At 40.1% G+C, this 17,327-nt stretch overlaps 1 protein-coding gene across 2 annotated transcripts in view; it reads right to left on the bottom strand.

Annotated features, from left to right (window-relative positions):
• Positions 1 to 5,774: 5,774 nt before the first annotated feature.
• LOC143287909 (Ig-like and fibronectin type-III domain-containing protein 1) overlaps positions 5,775 to 17,327 on the bottom strand; it is a 100,296-nt gene continuing 88,743 nt past the window's right edge. For both annotated transcript variants that reach the window (XM_076596160.1, XM_076596154.1), the window contains 5 exons: positions 16,558 to 16,690; positions 15,203 to 15,223; positions 13,691 to 13,778; positions 12,263 to 12,341; positions 5,775 to 11,134 (listed from right to left, as the gene is read on the bottom strand). In XM_076596160.1, coding sequence (XP_076452275.1) covers positions 11,108 to 11,134; positions 12,263 to 12,341; positions 13,691 to 13,778; positions 15,203 to 15,223; positions 16,558 to 16,690 — 348 coding nt within the window. In that variant the 3' untranslated portion in view covers positions 5,775 to 11,107. The remainder of the gene's footprint in view (positions 11,135 to 12,262; positions 12,342 to 13,690; positions 13,779 to 15,202; positions 15,224 to 16,557; positions 16,691 to 17,327) is intronic.

Here is a 17,327-nt window from a genome sequence, read left to right as displayed (position 1 = left end):
GTCAGTCTCTCTACATCTGTCTCCACTGTCACTCTCACTATATCTGTCTGTTCAGTCAGCCCCCCCCCCCCCCCTCCCCCAACTCCCCTCCCCCGTCCCTCCCACCTTCTTTACTCTTCCCATTGTCCATTCTTCCTTCTGCTCTCCACCACGCCCCGTCCCTGTTGTCCTTATTGTTATTCATTTATAGCGTTATCGTATTGTACATAAGTATCTATGCTTATGTTTGTACATGCTTATGTAATTTTGATGTTGCTGTTGTGAATTTGACTCGCATTTTTCTTCTCTTTTTTTTCTCAATTATTATTCTTGTCCAGAGGGTCGGATGTAAACAAGTTCTTTGTGCTTACTCCTTTACCCTCGTAAAATAAAATTTCGTCCGTTCGTTCGTTCGTTCGTTCCTTCTCTCTCTCTCTCTCTCTCTCTCTCTCTCTCTCTCTCTCTCTCTCTCTCTCTCTCTCTCAATCTATCTATCTATTTCCCTATCTACTTATCTTTCCCTCCCTCGGATGCACGCACTTGAGTATAACTTACAAAATCAGTGAGTATGCTACTGTATGTATGCAGGTGTGCGTTGGTGGGAATTGAAAAAGAAAAGGGGAATTGAGAGAGACGTTGGTGGGTTTTTTTGGTTTTTTTGTTTTTTTTGTGTTTTTTTTGTTGTTGTTTTTTGTTGTTGTTGTTGTTTTGTCAAGCAACCGGTCTGCGGAAACCCCCCCAAAAATGTGGCAAAATAATCAACGTGTTGATTGTGGCTACACAACAGAGGAAGAAGAAGAAGAAGGTACAATTAGTAAAAGCAGGTACTTATGGTGTATGATAAAGCAACAGGTCACACACAGAGAGAGAGAGAGAGAGAGAGAGAGAGAGAGAGAGAGAGAGAGAGGAATAGTCCATTGCACATTCTTTATTACACGCAATCAGATTTATGACATGTGGGATCCCCCCCAACGTGAGATAACTTTAGATAGCATGTGCCTGTCTACTCTCTCTGTCTCTGCCTCTCTCTGTCTCTCTCTCTTTCACAAACACACACACACTCTCTCTCTCTCTCTCACACACACACACACACACACTCCTGGGTGCGATACGATATTTGAAGTTTACACTGCACTCTGATACAAGGAAGGTATAGGTATACACGTGAGAAAGTAGGACAATGTAGTCGCGGTGCACAGAGCACTATACAAAGCGTCTCACCACCTGTCTCCGACTAATGTCCACAATGCCTGTCAGATGTAATATTGTGTGTCTGTTTTAGTGATCGAGTATGCGTACACACGCGTGTCCGTGTATGTGTGTGTGTGCGCGCGCGCGTGTGTGTGCGTGTGTGTGTGCGTATGTGTACGTGTTTATATATATATATATAAGCGCTTAGCCTTCATTCTGTCGTCGCTTTCGCGTAAACATTAATTCTTTTCTCACATTTTAGTCTCAGTGATGTTGTTCTCAGTTGATTTGGTCTTGCTCTGTCCTTTCCCAGTTCAGTGAGCGATACATTCTTCTTTCCATTACACCACTAACATCGACTTGCCGATGACTCTGTCGTGGTTCATGCATGCTGGGTATTTTCGTGTCTCCATAACCCACTGAACACTGACATGGGTTACAGGATCTTTAACGTGCGTAGATACACGAAGGGGTTCAGGCACTTAGCAGGTCAGCACATTATGTTGACCTGGGAGATCCGGGAAAAATCTTCACCCTTTACCCACCAGGCGCCGTTACTGTGATTCGAACCCAGGACCCTGCAGATTGAAAGTCCAACGCTTAAACCATTCGGCTGTTGCCCCCATCGACAGATTTATGTCTTGTGTCGACACTGACGCACAATATCTGACGCAAACAACAACTGACAAGGCGAAATCAGTCAACGGCTGCATGCCCCCACCCCTCCACCCCCCTCAACCCGTGCCCACCCCCCACACCCCCTCCACCCGTGCCCCCCTCCCTTTTTTTTGTTTTTTTTACGTTCTTGCGTCACTGACTTCAAAGCTGATCTCACCGTTTGTCACGGGTACTGCCAGCCTCAGCTTCTCATGGCTGTCACTTAGAAGGGGGGATGGGGGGGGGGGGAGAGGGGGGGATGCGCCGTGGAAGCTGCGATATGTAGCCTAGAAATGAGTGTGTGGAGGATGGGGGAGGGGGGGGGGTGTTCAGGGTAATATGTGTGTGTGTGCGTGCGTGTGCGTGTGTGTGTGTGTGTGTGTGTTGGTGCTCATGTACGTTAATGTGTATTTGTGCTTTTATATCTGTGAAACTGCATGTCTGTTGCATATCTGTTATGTATGTATGTGTGTGTGTGTGTGTGTGTGTGTGTGTGTGTGTGTGTGTGTGTGCATGTTTCACATTTACTTGCTCATTTATCATCTTCTTTTTTTGGTAATATTATTAGTTGCAGTATTTTTTTATGTATTTATCCTTTTCTTTTTTAATTAATTTATTTATTTAGTTTTTTATTTTATTTTATTTTTTTTTTTACCTTTCGTTTTTGTTTTTGTTTTTTCTCGAGGCCTGACTAAGCGCGTTGGGTTGCGCTGCTGGTCAGACAATCTGCTTGGCAGATGTGGTGTAGCGTATTATGGATTTGACCGAACGCAGTGACGCCTCCTTGAGCTACTGATACTGATACTGATACTGTCACTTAGAAAACATAAAGACTGTTGGACCTGTGTATCCGTCTTGTGACACGTAATTTGAGAAGGACAGGGGAAAATTAATGACTGATAGCACACACACACACACACACACACACACACACACACACACCTACATGTAAAAGGCCCGGAATGTTAACTCCTTTAAGGCGTATCCAATGAAAGAGCAGTTCGGTCGAGGCGAGTGAATGACTCATCTGTGTATATATCCGCGTTCAACTCAAGGTGTATGAGTTATTATTGTATGGCTCTACCTTTTATACCTGGCTTGACTTTTCTTTCTTTTCTTTCGTTTTGACTGTCTTTTTTTTTTTCCTGCAAAGATTTTTTATTCGCTTTTTTCTTTTCTTTTTTTTTTTTTTTTTTTTCGAACGTCGGTGGTGGAACTGTACGTGTAAATTGAAGGACGGTAAAAATTAAAAAATTAAGAGAGAGAGAGAGAGAGAGAGAGAGAGAGAGAGAGAGAGAGAGAGAGAGAGAGCGCTCCGTGACACACTGAAGTGCACGCATACTAGTATGCATGGTACGCGCCCGCACGCACGCACACATATACACACACCCTCTCTCTTTCTCTCTCTCTTTCTCAGAGGTACACACACACACACACACACAGAGGCACACACACACACACACAGAGGCACAAACACACACACACACAAACAAGTACACACACACGCACTCACACACACACACACGCACACAGAGGCACAAACACACACACACAGGCACAAACACACACATACACATGCACAAACAAGCACACACACACACACACACACACACACACAGAGGCAGAAACACACACACAGAGGCAGAAACACACACATACACAAACAAGCACACACACACACACACACACACACAGAGCACACACACACACACACACACAGAGAACAAACACACACACACACACAAACAAGTACACACACACACACACACACTCACACACACACACGCACACAGAGGCACAAACACACACACACAGGCACAAACACACACATACACATGCACAAACAAGCACACACACACACACACACACACACACACACAGGCACAAACACACACACACACACACAGAGGCACAAACACATACATACACAAACAAGCACACACACACACACACACACACAGCGACACAGCGTTGATCCTAAAGCTGACACACAGCTAGACCTATATATATACGGCATATTCAGATCCTCAACAACAATAATATCCACTTTATACGTGAGTCACTGCATGCATATCTTGCCTGCACTTTGGCCTTTTGCGGGCCATCTGACCTTTGGCCCTTTCTTGTGGGGGTTGTTTTTTGTTGTTGTTGTTTTGGGGTTGTTGTTTTTGTTTTTTTTTTGGTTGTTGTTGTTTCTTTTATATATAACTCAAATCTCTTTCTCTATTTCTCTGTCTGCCTGTATCTAGTTTAACTCTTTCTTTTTTTTTTTTTATTTTATTTTATTTTTTTAATGTTTATTCTTATATTATTTCAAGAATTAGCCTTCCACGTATATATAGGGCCCGCTATATCTTTTATTAATTTTGATCACGGCACCTTTATGTATGTACTGATGTGGTTTTTTGTTGTTTTGTTTGTTTGTTTGTTTGTTGTTGTTGTTGTTGTTTTTGTTTGTTTGTTTTGTTTTGTTTTGGTATTCTGTTTCATGTTAAATTGTTGTATTAACCTATAGGGGCGGGATCTCAAAGCCTGATCAGTGTGTTGGCTTATTTATGGTCAGGCATATATTCATTCTTAAGAAAACGGCAATGTGGTCAGGTGTAGCGCATATGGATCGGTCCAGCTCGCTTTATTGACACCTCCCCCTTGAAAACTGAAACACACTGAAACTAGCTTCACTGTTGTTTCAGCTTTTTCGAGAAAGCGTCACTGTGTACATATAAAAACAACAACAACAAGGAAAAAACCCCAAACACCTATAGCCTACGCCACATATACGCCACGTCTGCTAGGAAGATTCCTGACCAGCAGCATATGTATATAATTATACCCAACGTGCTACTGACGGTCAGACCTTACATGAGTGCATGCTTGTACATTAATTTTGTGTGAGGTACTCTTATTTTCTTGTCAGTATGTTTGTTTGTTTGTTTCTTCTTTCTTTCTTCATAATTTAAGTCCAGCAATGTCAAACGAAACAACAACAACAACAACAACATCAACAACACACACACACACACACACACACACACACACACACACACACACACACAAACGGATACGCACTACATATACACACACATGTACACGCACGCCCACGAACATATGCACGGAGAGAGAGAGAGAGAGAGTATTGGTGATATCAACATGCGTCTTTTTATTTCAAAACGATCGTGTCTGTTTACTTTGTGACAACACAGAGTTATATACACAGGATACGTGTTCGGTGTTGTTTTGTTGTTGTTGTTGTTTGTTTGTTTTGTTTGGGACTTGTTAATTTTGTTTTGCCTTCCCCTACCCACCCTAGTTCTGACGAAACCTAAAAACTCAGTCACAAAGGATGATTGACGTCAAAGTGACGTCAGACAGAAACACAGCCGGGAGATTTCCGTGCGTGCAGAACCTAAGCACGGCTGGAAATGGATGTCTGTATCTGGTTTGTCGTCATCTTTAAGAAGTATTTATATTTATCTTCGTAATGCTCACATGGTTGTCTGGTGTGTGTGTGTGTGTGTCCATGATTGCTTTTGTGCCTTTTTTGTTGTTGTGTATGTGTGCATGCGCGCCCACCATGTTCTCTCTCTCTCTCTCTCTGTCTCTGCATGTCTGTGTCTGTGTGCGTGCATGCAAGCACGCAAGTACGTGAGGCAAATGTAAACAGTTCAGACGTAAAGTAAGCCTGCTGTTACAAAAACCATCGTCTCTGTACATTCAGTAAAGGCCCATTGTTGTTTGCTTATCTACTTCTTCTGGGTGCCAAGGGAGAGAGGGAGATAAAGGAAGGAAGGAAAGAAGGGGAAAGACAGAGGAGGGAGAGAGATGAGATATATAAAGGAAGAAAACAAGAGTAGGAAAAGAGGAGGAAGACTGAAAAGGAGAGAGACCAATATATCTATATTTATAATGTGTAAACAGACCAAAGACATATAATTATTGATATTTATTGCAATAACAGTTCAGTGCATGTATCTGTAAATGTTAATAAAAGACAACAAGGAATTTGTAAATGTTAGTAAGCACAACATGGATTTCCGATAAATAATTGTAAGCTTGAAAACATATGAGTAAAAAATTTGCAGTTCTCATTTATTTTAAAACAAACAGTCTTTTGAGCAATAAACAGGAATAACACTTTGCTGATTTAAAATCATCAACATTTTTTTTTTTTTTTTTTTTTTTACACAACCATCTGTATCAACATACCATAAAAAAAAGGATTTATCTGAAATGAACAGACAACCTCTCATACCACCTGAGGCTTTCGCTGATCAAAAAGGCCTGGTGCTTGAAATACACTTGATATAAATCCATTCATTTCTTTTTACACCACTTAATCATTTCTAATGGTTTTTACAGCTCAAGTAGTTTTCATGGCCACATTTTGAAATGAAACCGCCTGTGGCACTGTATCTTGGGGAAACAATGCATTTTCTAGCTGAAGAACAGAACCCCATTTATAGACTGACATAGAGTTTTAGTTTCGATTTCAAAGAGGCATTAGAGTGTTCGGACTAATCCATATAAACTACATCACATCTGCTTAAAAACAGTATATATGTATATATATAAATATTTTCTTCAACAATTTGGAGGTGACTGCACACCTCTAAAGTTCATTAAAAAAAAAATCTAAGTTACTTCTGAAAGTACTATAAAAGCAATTATCTCTTTCCTATTAAACTGGCACTTTAAAAGTTGATACATATCATTAGGCTGGTAATTCCAAATGTGGTATGTGACCGTACTGCATAATCAAAAAATACATACAGTATTTATGCTCTTCCAAAGGCATACAACTTCAAGCCAAGTTTGCTTTTATGGTTTCAATCAGTGAGTATATAGCCTAAGGCTGTCTGCCTAAGTATCAACCAAAAATACTGTGTCTGTTTATCACTGGTTTAATAGTCAACACTGCTGGCCTTGATTACATCCAGTTTGTTTGTTAACCATTATGTGCATTTCCTGAGTTTTTGTTATTTTGAAAATTCATCTTGAAATCTTGTAGTACATCTAAATGTACATAAGAAAAAGAATCTAATTAAAAAATAAATAGGCGAATTATGTATTGTTTATTTGAAAACAATATGACCAAGAAATTTTCTATCAGATTCAGATGAGCTCTATACACATCTATTAACGTCTGATATCTACATAAATTTTACCAATGATCATACCACAATGCAAAACTTCCACTGTACTGCAAGCAGATCGTATTGACATCTGTACAAATTCTGCAGGCATGACAGCCAAATGGTTAACACACTGGACTTTCCATCTTAGGGTCCTAGGTTCAAATCCTGATAGCAACACACAGTGGATTCAGGGTGGAGATTTTTCAGATCTCTCAAGTCAACAGAAATGTGCACCTGCTGGTGCCTGAACCCCCTTTCTGTGTAAATTCATTCAGAACATTAAATATACCTGTTGGATATCCTTTAATCCATGTCAGCATTCAGTGGATGATGGAAACAAGAACATACCCAGCATGCACACACCCCCAAAAAGGGAATACCCCTACATGTTAGGGTAAAACAACGACAACAAAAAGAATGGTAACACACATAAAAGCCCACTTGCACAAACTGGCGAATGTGGGAGCTGCAGCCAATGGACGTAGATGACGAATGACAGGGGAAAACACAGACGCTGGATACAGCCAGTCCATTCTCTACCGGCCTGGCTCACAATGGCATTGTGTAATGGAAAATACAAGTCCTGCTTTCAGTCAACACATACCTGTCATGTTGATTTTTCTATCAGCATTTCAATGTATATGACACTCAGAAGTGACAGGTGTGGTGGTTGAATGGTTACAGCACTGGATTCTTGCCTGAGTTTGATCCCCAGTTTCAACACACCTGGGGCTGTATTCAAGAGAACATTGTGCCTGAGGGTAAATGTGTACCTGTGGGTAATCTGCCTGAGGCAAGGCAAACTGCCCGAGGGTAAGCAATATCCAGTATCATGAACACAAGAGTCTACCCGTGTGTCTACAAACCCGAAGGCAGTTTACCCTTACTACCTGCCAAGGGTGACTGCCCATGAAGCAGAGGTAAATATGGCGGATCCTTTTGCAGCACTTTTCTTTCTGACTTTATGGATAGCACATGTTTTGCGAACTCTCTCGACAATGTTCCGGGCTGTGGTGCAATGAGAAGTGAAATTGAGATCATGCGCAGGCAGGAATTGTCAGGATTTTTTTTAAAGACGATGGGTTAGCTGTCTGAGTGAACCACATGTGTCTTGAATACGAACATAACTTATCCTTCAAGGTAAACTGTACCTGCGGGTCCCAACCATGCCAAAGATAACTTGCCTGAAGGCAAAATGAATTTTGTCTTGAATACGGCCCCTGGTGGGTAAAGGGTGGAGATTTTTCCAACTTCCCAGGTAAACACATGTGCAAACCTTCAAGTGCCTGAACCCCCTTCACACACACACACACACACACACACACACACACACATATATATATATATATATATATATATATATATATATGTATACAAAAGATCAAATATGTACCTTAAAATTCCTGTAATCCATGTCAGTGTTCGGTGGCTTATGAAAACAAGAACAAAACCAGCATGCACACCCCTGAACGTTAATGGAGTATGGCTGCCTATATGGTGGGTAAAAAATAAACAAGCCTTCATACACTAAAAAGGTTACATGTGTGTGTGTGTGTGTGTGTGTGTGTGTGCATGACTGAAACACAACTCAATGTGTCACAGGAAACAAATGAAGAGTGTCCAGAGGCAGTTGTCACTCAGCTCTACCCAGGTAGGCAGCCTGTTGAGCAAATTACTCAGTGTTTGTAAAAAAAACAACCACCAAAAAACCACACTTTTATTTCAGTATCAGTGGCTTCCAATGAGCTGAAACCATACCTGTATCAGGGGGTATATCAAAATGTATCTTCAGCAATGTTATCACATCCACTGATTGAATGTAAGCAAACAAAACAAAACAAAAAGATTTTTTATGTAAAAACTTACTATATCACAAGCACAAGTTTACACAAATTATTTAGGAATGCTCATATGATGTGTATCATGTAAAAAATATAGCAAAAATCAGCTCCAAGAATTATGACAAAAAAGTGGATGAAAATCAACCTCTCTAAAACAAAGTAATACCTATTAATCACACAATTTAAGTCATGTAACATATAGCATGTCAACACTGCTAATGGTCTTGCTTGTACAAACACATACAAATAATTCAGTTACCTGAGTAAATAAATGTCAGCAGTTTTCTTGATTATAAAAGAAGAAACAAAACACTGCCACCTAAGTATGTGCAATGTCTGTGCCATTCATTTTTTCGGTCAACATTTACACAACTTGCTGAGTTTCTGAGGAGAAACCCAAATGGTATTTCTCAGCAAACTCAAGGCCGCAATTTATATTATGCTTTTTTTCTTTCTTTTTTTTGTAACCAGAAGACTTGCTGTCACTTGTGCACCCCTCCCTGCAGTTACATGAGCACATTTCTGTATTGTCCTGGTATTTCAGTGCGTATCGGTTCAGTTCAGTTGCTTAAGGATCAAGGCGTCACTGAGTTCAGACAAATCAATATACCTACACATCTGCTAAGCAGATGCCTGACCAGCAACGTAAACCCAACACACTTAGTTATGCCTTGAGACAATAATAATAATGATGATAATAATAATGACAACAATAATAATAGAAAAATAAAATAAAGATATTGATGATAATAACGATAATATATGCTACACAAATGAATAAACAAATAAATAAGGAATGATAACAATAAAAGGTAAGAAAATTAAAGATAAGTAGAAGGCAAAAGATTGAAACAAAAAAAAAAAAAAAAAAAAAAGAAAGAAAATGGGGCATGCTCAGAGCATATCCAAGCACTTTAAAGCAAAACAAATCTGCGGTATCCATCACTACAATTGTCACCAGCTATCAACACCATTGCTGAACCTCCAGAGTCAGTTCAAAACAAGAAAAGAACCCCAAAAAAGCCTAGAAAATAAAAGAAGTCTGTTAAGACAACTTGTCAAGGTTTACTTTTTGCACAGAAACTGAAATACAATGACAGGTATGTCTAATCTGTACAGTCATGTCCCCTTCATGGTGCATGCGCAGGATTACTTGGTTACGAAGACAACCGTCAACAAAAAACCTTTGGAGTCTGCTCTGGCCGCTCACGGACATTACATGGTGTCAGAAGTGGGATCCGAACCCATGCCTGGAAAACCAGACTGTACACAAAGTCAGGACGAAAAGTGAAAACGCCTCAAAGATTTGATTTGTGAAGAACAGAAGGATCAAAAGACAATGTACACAAAGTCAGGACGAAAAGTGAACGGAGTTCAATTGTTGAAGTTTAGAGATAAGTGGTTCTGCAAAACAGGTTTTAGAATAAGTTTTAGAATTTGCCAAAGACTAATTGAAAAACAAACAATGCTTGTGGATGTTTAAAAAGCAAAGTTAAATCTAATGCATGCTTTCTGCTAAGAAAGGGAGATGTAGAGTTATGTCCCCTTCATGGCGCATGCGCAGGGTTACTTGGTTACGAAGAACAACCGTCAACAAAAAACCTTTGGAGTCTGCTCTGGCCACTCATGGACATTACATAATCAACACAGAATATTCATCCCCATGAATTTAAAATTGTGTCTTTTCATTATTGCCATAAGAAATCCTCTCTAATGTTTGGTCTGATTACTGCCACAAATGAGAGAAAACCACAGCATCCACTTTAATCTCTTTTCTTTTTCTTTTTTTTTTTTCTTCTTTTTATTGGATTAAAAATAAATAAATAGGAAAGAAAGGTTTGCAGCAAAGAAACCATTCTTTACTTAGTTATACCTTTGTGCATATATATATATATATATATATATATATATATGTGTGTGTGTGTGTGTGTGTGTGTGTGTGTGTGTGTGTGTTATATTCACCTCTGTGCAGAAGTTTAAAGTTCTTTTTTCATAATGGTTTTAGCTTCAAGGACCCCGTACATAAACTGTATCATTAATAATATTTTAAATAATCATACTTCTAACAACAGAACAATAGTGGACCCAAAAGTCAAAACATAGTTTAATGGCAAGATAAGGTAGTCTTGTTTTGATGAATGAACATGTTAAATGCATTTATTTATTCTTTTTTTCCATAGTTTTGTTGTTGTTGTTTTGTTTATTTGTTGTTGTTTTTTGTCTTTTGGGTATTTTTTTTTCCTGTCTCTGTCACTGTTACACAAGCCAGCACTGCTTTGTCATCAGATCCGTGGTTTGGGGGAATCAGAACTTGTCATAACTGCTGCTAATCTGCAAATATACAACAGCACATTCATGGAAACAATCATTGTGTTCAGTGTCATAAGAAAACAAAATATAATAAAAACTATTTACAAATCAAAAGATCATTTTATGTAATGTTATTGAAATGATCTAGAAATCAAATGATTTTATTCAGTGTCATTATTTTGTGAATCTTATTCTCTAAGGGCAACAGAGTGAGCAACCCATGCCTTTTTTTTTTTTCATCAAGTCCTCAAAGGAAAGGGAGGAAAAATGAAAGAGCAAAAATCTGAAGCAAAAAAAATCAAGAAATGAGATGATCACTTTATTTTGTTTTGAAAATAGTTTAGAAATCATATCAATTTGTTTTGTGTCATCCAAATAATCTAGAAAGTCATTTTACTTGGTGTTATTGAATATCTGGAATCAAATAATCATTTTGTTTTGAAATAATCTCGAAATCAAATAACTATTTCATTTTGTGTTGTTGATTTTAATGCAGAAATAAAACAACCATCGTAATCAGTGCCACAATAATGTTTCATGGTTTTAAGGATCAATCTACAGAGGAAAGTTACACGTTTCAATAATGCATCAGACCTGTAGAATGTACATTCACTACGTCTGTGTCTGTTCTGTGTCTGTGTCTATGTGCATGCACCTCTATGATGTCTGCTAAATGTGCTTGTGTATGTAAGGTAGTAGAGGTGATGTGGTGTTATAGCCACAATAGAGACATCGCTTGAAAAAAAGATTTAAAAAAAAAAAAAAAAAATCAACTAACTGCATCCCAGCAATGTTCAGACATCAAAATTTGTTTCAATAAAACGATTTTCACATTCCTACACATGCATCAACTGCAAGCAAAGGGAACTAACCTCTACAGTATTTCCAGCTGTATCCACACGTGTCAATTTGGAGCAAAAAAAACTTGTTGATTTCAGTACATTTTCTGTGTTTTACCACATCCATATGACTGGAAATCCTACCAAGGCTGTAAAGTCCCTAGAGCTGAATGGCTTAATCAATAAATGAATTTTTTTTTTTTTTTTAATCTACAGAAACACATCACAACAACCACCATGAATATTTTCATTGTCCTAATTCTGTTTATGTATTGTGTTCAAAAAAATATTGTTTTAACAACAGCCTTACCTTCACGCCCGAGTTGTCGTATCCAGAATTTTCATAACCAACAGACTCCATCAGCTTCTGCTGTCCAGCACTCTGCCGTCTGCACACGCATTGAGTCCATCAGAAAACACACTGAGTGGAACTGAACTGGATTTGTGGCTGATAGTTCCAGTCATTTCACAACGCAGGTTTTGCTCAAAGCACTAGCAAAAACACAAATGCGCACCAACAGATAACAGGAAGTAATCAAATGCCTGGACTTTGGATGATGCATGTATTCATGCACGCACACACACACATACACATACATATGAACACACACACACACACATATATATACACATGTAAATACACACACACACACACACACACAAACGCATGTAAACACACACATACACATGCATACACAAACACACAGGGTACCGTTAGAAAAGAGGAATATATCACTAATTGTTTTGGGGGGTCTGTTTGTTGAGAGTCTTCGTGATGCTGTGAATGTACGCACGATAGAAAGAGAAATAAATAAGGAGAGCAGTGGTACACAAAAACAAAGAAAAATTTTCAAAAACATCATTTAACCTGCAACATCATGTGCTGTCCGGATTTTCAAACACATACGCCAGCTCAATGATTGTCTATGTCTGTGAATAATATCTATTCACTTTCTATCACTCTGCAGTATATTCACCATAGCCAGCTTGACTGTTGTTCAATATTGTGTTATGATAGACAGCTCTGAAAAGAACATAAATTCTAGTTTCAGTGAGGCTAATGGTTTAACCCTATATACCAGACTACCAGCCATGCAGACTTTTTGTTTGACAGACCATATGGACTGGAAAACAGAAAATTACTATCACGATGATTTTCCAGCTTTCATCAGGGCAAGTTTGGGAAGACAGTATCGCTGAATGATTTTCTCTGTCAGGAATAACAACAGTTAACATGAGCATCAATCACAGCCCATGCTTTTCATTTAAGTGAAAGTATCCATGGGGTACTGGACTATATATACCATACTGTATCTTTAGCGTGTATTCCATTGTCAAATCCCCCAACTCAGCGCACTGACGCTTAACTAATGAATCTGAAGCACTGTGGGTTTTACAAACAAAGCAATGGGAAAATAAACAGTTCAGAGATCAACTTTTGAGAACATTCAGCTAAAATAACACCACACTGTTGGTCAAAGCAGGGATTGGATCAACCTGCCGGAATTAAAACAGATTAAAGTGTGACAGCTGTGGAGCATCACACAATTTTGTTCAGGGAGGGTCTTTGTACACACAGGTAGATGTCAATTTCTACTGTTCTATTACTACTGAACTCAAGACGATGACAACCACCACCAACACTACTTCTACTGCAGTCACTATGCTACTGCATACTGCTGTTCATAATAATGATAATAATAATGATTACCGCTGCTGATAACAAGTAACTACTCACCTAACAAGGTAGATAACCACCACGATGATAGCAATGGCAGCCACAACACCAACCACAATGCCTGCTATTTGTCCTCCAGACAGCTTATCTGCAGATCACAAATTTTGCTGTAAGTTAAGCATGAAAAAAACAACAACAAAAAACTGTAAAAGATGAACATATAGATGGAAATGAAAACTGTACTCAACAGAGTAAGAAAGATGCACAAACTGACAAACAGAAAACAAAGCCGAATCAAGTGTGGCTCCATCACTGGGTGATTCTTGTCAGCATGGGGCTTAGTAAGTGGTGTCCTGTGCATGTTGAATCAGGTCAGGCATGACTGAACCCCACCAAGTGACTCAGCAGCAGTGCATGGTCCCCTCTGGCATGTGGCCTCCTGGCAACTTAACATCCATGGTTCCCTGTAGACAGCAGATACTGGAACAGCAGCAGACAATCACAAGTATGTCTGTGTATGGTGTATAGGGGAGCTGGGATGAGCAGCATGACAATAATGCCACTGAAACAGCATGGGTGATGAGAAGGGGAAAAAAAGATGCTGTCACAGCTTAACACATTTTCCCCAAAAAAAGGTTGTTGTCACAGCTGAGCATATTCCCCCCCCACCCCCACAAAAAAAAGATTGCTGTCACAGCTTAGCATATTTTTCCCTAAAAAAGATTGTCACAGCTGAGCATACCCCCCCCCCCCCCCCCCCCCCCCCCCCCCCCCCCCCAAAAAAAAGAAAAAAAAGAAAAAAAAGATTGCTGTCACAGCTGAGCATTCCCCCCCCCCACCCCCCCCCAAAAAAAAAAATTGCTGTCACAGCTGAGCATACCCCCCCCCCCCGGCCCCCCCCCCCCCCCAAAAAAAAAAAAAAAAATTGCTGTCACAGCTGAGCATAACCCCCCACACCCCCCCCCCCACCCCTCCAAAAAAAAATTGCTGTCACAGCTGAGCATATCCCCTCCCCCCCCACACACACCCCTCCAAAAAAAGATTGCTGTCACAGCTTAACATATTTTCCAAAAAAAAACCATTGCTGTCACAGCTGAGCATATTTTCCACATCATACTTTTCTGTGTCATCTCTTTTTTGTGTGAATGTCAAGTGGTATGGACTGGTTCCATCATGAATGTAGCACCAAGTTCAGTCCACCACTGTGAATTAAGAAGTGTATCTCTTGCTTGTATGATGACTTTATCTCTTCTCCTGCATGCTTTCAGCTTGCTGTAATACTGCATGACTGCTGCAGCAGTGACTTCAGACTGCACATTAGCCACAAGTGTGATCAACCGTTATTCTAGCACTGTCAGTGAAGTTTTGTTCCTGCTTCTTATTATATACAAAGCATACTCGCAGATTCACACACACACACACACACACACACACACACATGCAAACACACACACACACACACACACACACACACACACACACACACACACACACACACACAAACAACACACACGCACATGCTCCCAATGCACACACACACACACACACACACACACACACTTTTCTTCTTACCCGATTCTGCTGCCTGGGTCTCTGTTAGCCAAATAACCATGAAACAGACAGCAAAATGACAGTCATGTTACATGACAAAGTGACATCATGAGAAAAAAAAGGCAGCATAAATCTATATGAAACATCACGGAAACAAGACAAAGGACAAAAAATCTCTCAGAATTTGTTGCAGTAATTTTCAGGGGCTATATCAACTTCAACTCACTCTTTGTCATGCAATCCAAAAACAGGAAGTTGAAATCAAAATGACAGATCATTCATTCCAATAGCCTGGTAGAAAAGTCCAATACTTGAGTGAAACTAATATTCAGAAATCATCAGAAGCTCAGATTCTTTCCACAAAACAAGAACAATGTATGACAGACAAGCAGATTACACACACACACACACACACACACACACACACACATACGCACATGCACACACATACCGCACACACACACACAGACACACACACTCTCTCTCTTTCTCACCACCACCACAACCACCAGATAAAGATAAATATAGTGGTCTTTAGTTCTTACGACCGTGTCTACTCATTCTTGAAATTTCTACAAAATTCTCTCTATTCAGGGGGTATGCCTTGTGTCTAAACGACATACTACCCTAAAATTTACAGCAGCTTTTTCAAATGGAACACAGTTAACTCACTTTTTTCAAACATCCCCTCCTCGCCTGCTAAACGGCAAGCATGTATATCCAACACATCAAACACACTCTGTTTGATTGCACGCAGAACAGCTCTAACGCATCAACAAGGCAGAAACATGGAAACATGCTCACAACACGTTTCAATTTCTCAAACACACAGCCCTTCTTCCCAAACATCAACACTGTATACAAGATACATGTAGCACACCAGAGAGCATGCAAGTGGCAGGACCTGCAAACAGAATGGACACGCACAGGTGGCTGATAAACACAACGCATCCACCGAACACAAACAGAACACATCAGTGGCTGATAAACACAACACATCCACCGAACACAAACAGAACACATCAGTGGCTGATAAACACAACGCATCCACCGAACACAAACAGAACACATCAGTGGCTGATAAACACAACACATCCACCGAACACAAACAGAACACATCAGTGGCTGATAAACACAACGCATCCACCGAACACAAACAGAACACATCAGTGGCTGATAAACACACCGAACACAAACAGAACACATCAGTGGCTGATAAACACAACGCATCCACCGAACACAAACAGAACACATCAGTGGCTGATAAACACAACGCATCCACCAAACACAAACAGAACACATCAGATCTATCATATCTGATCTGAACACACCAATAAAAGCAGCTGGCAGATCCAGCAACGCACGAGGTAACTCACCCTCAATGGAGACTGACAACATGGCAGATGCCTGGCTCCGCCCCACATCCTGATTGTCAGCTGTCATCCAGATGTAGTAGGTCCGCCCACTGACCACGCCCTTCACTTCATGACTGAGGCTCATCGCTCCTGTCTGTGTGGACAACAGGACATCACTGGTGGAGTGCAGTCTGCCTTTGCTAAACAATACACCACCACCACACAGTGTATCCCCTTAGTGCAACTGCACTGCAGTTTCTGTGGACCAGCCCCTCAACAGCTGAGAGCACTGTCAAAGCCATTCTTTGTATAAGAAACACACACATCATCATCATCAATCACCTTGAAAACAACCGGAAATGACCAAGAGGCTAAAACCAACCAGTCAGGCGCTCTGAGTGAGAATACAACCGAGTGGAAAAGTGAAACTGAACGTGCCCATTGCAGTACAGAAATTATATCTGTATTCTGCCCAAGGGAAGCAACTGGGTGTTACAGATAAATCAGCACTGATCAGTGTGGCGAGATCTTCAAACACAAGTCATTTTAGATGAAGGGAGTAAACCCTGCTGTTTCCCATCTAAAATGGACATTAAAAGTAACAAGAAGTAATCTGACATTAGTAAACATGTTTTTGTGTATATGCACGCAGAAGATCAAATACACATATTAAAGATTCTGTAATCCATATCAGTGCTTGGTGGGTTATGGAAAAAAACAAACATACCCAGCATGCACACCTTTGGAGTATGGCTGCCTACATGGCGGGGTAAATAAACAAAAACAGTCAT

The sequence above is a fragment of the Babylonia areolata genome, chromosome 1, assembly GCF_041734735.1.
Source record: "Babylonia areolata isolate BAREFJ2019XMU chromosome 1, ASM4173473v1, whole genome shotgun sequence".
NCBI lineage: Eukaryota > Metazoa > Mollusca > Gastropoda > Neogastropoda > Buccinidae > Babylonia > Babylonia areolata.
The sequence above is the reverse complement of the archived record's forward strand: the minus strand, read 5'-3'. Positions and strand labels throughout refer to the sequence as shown.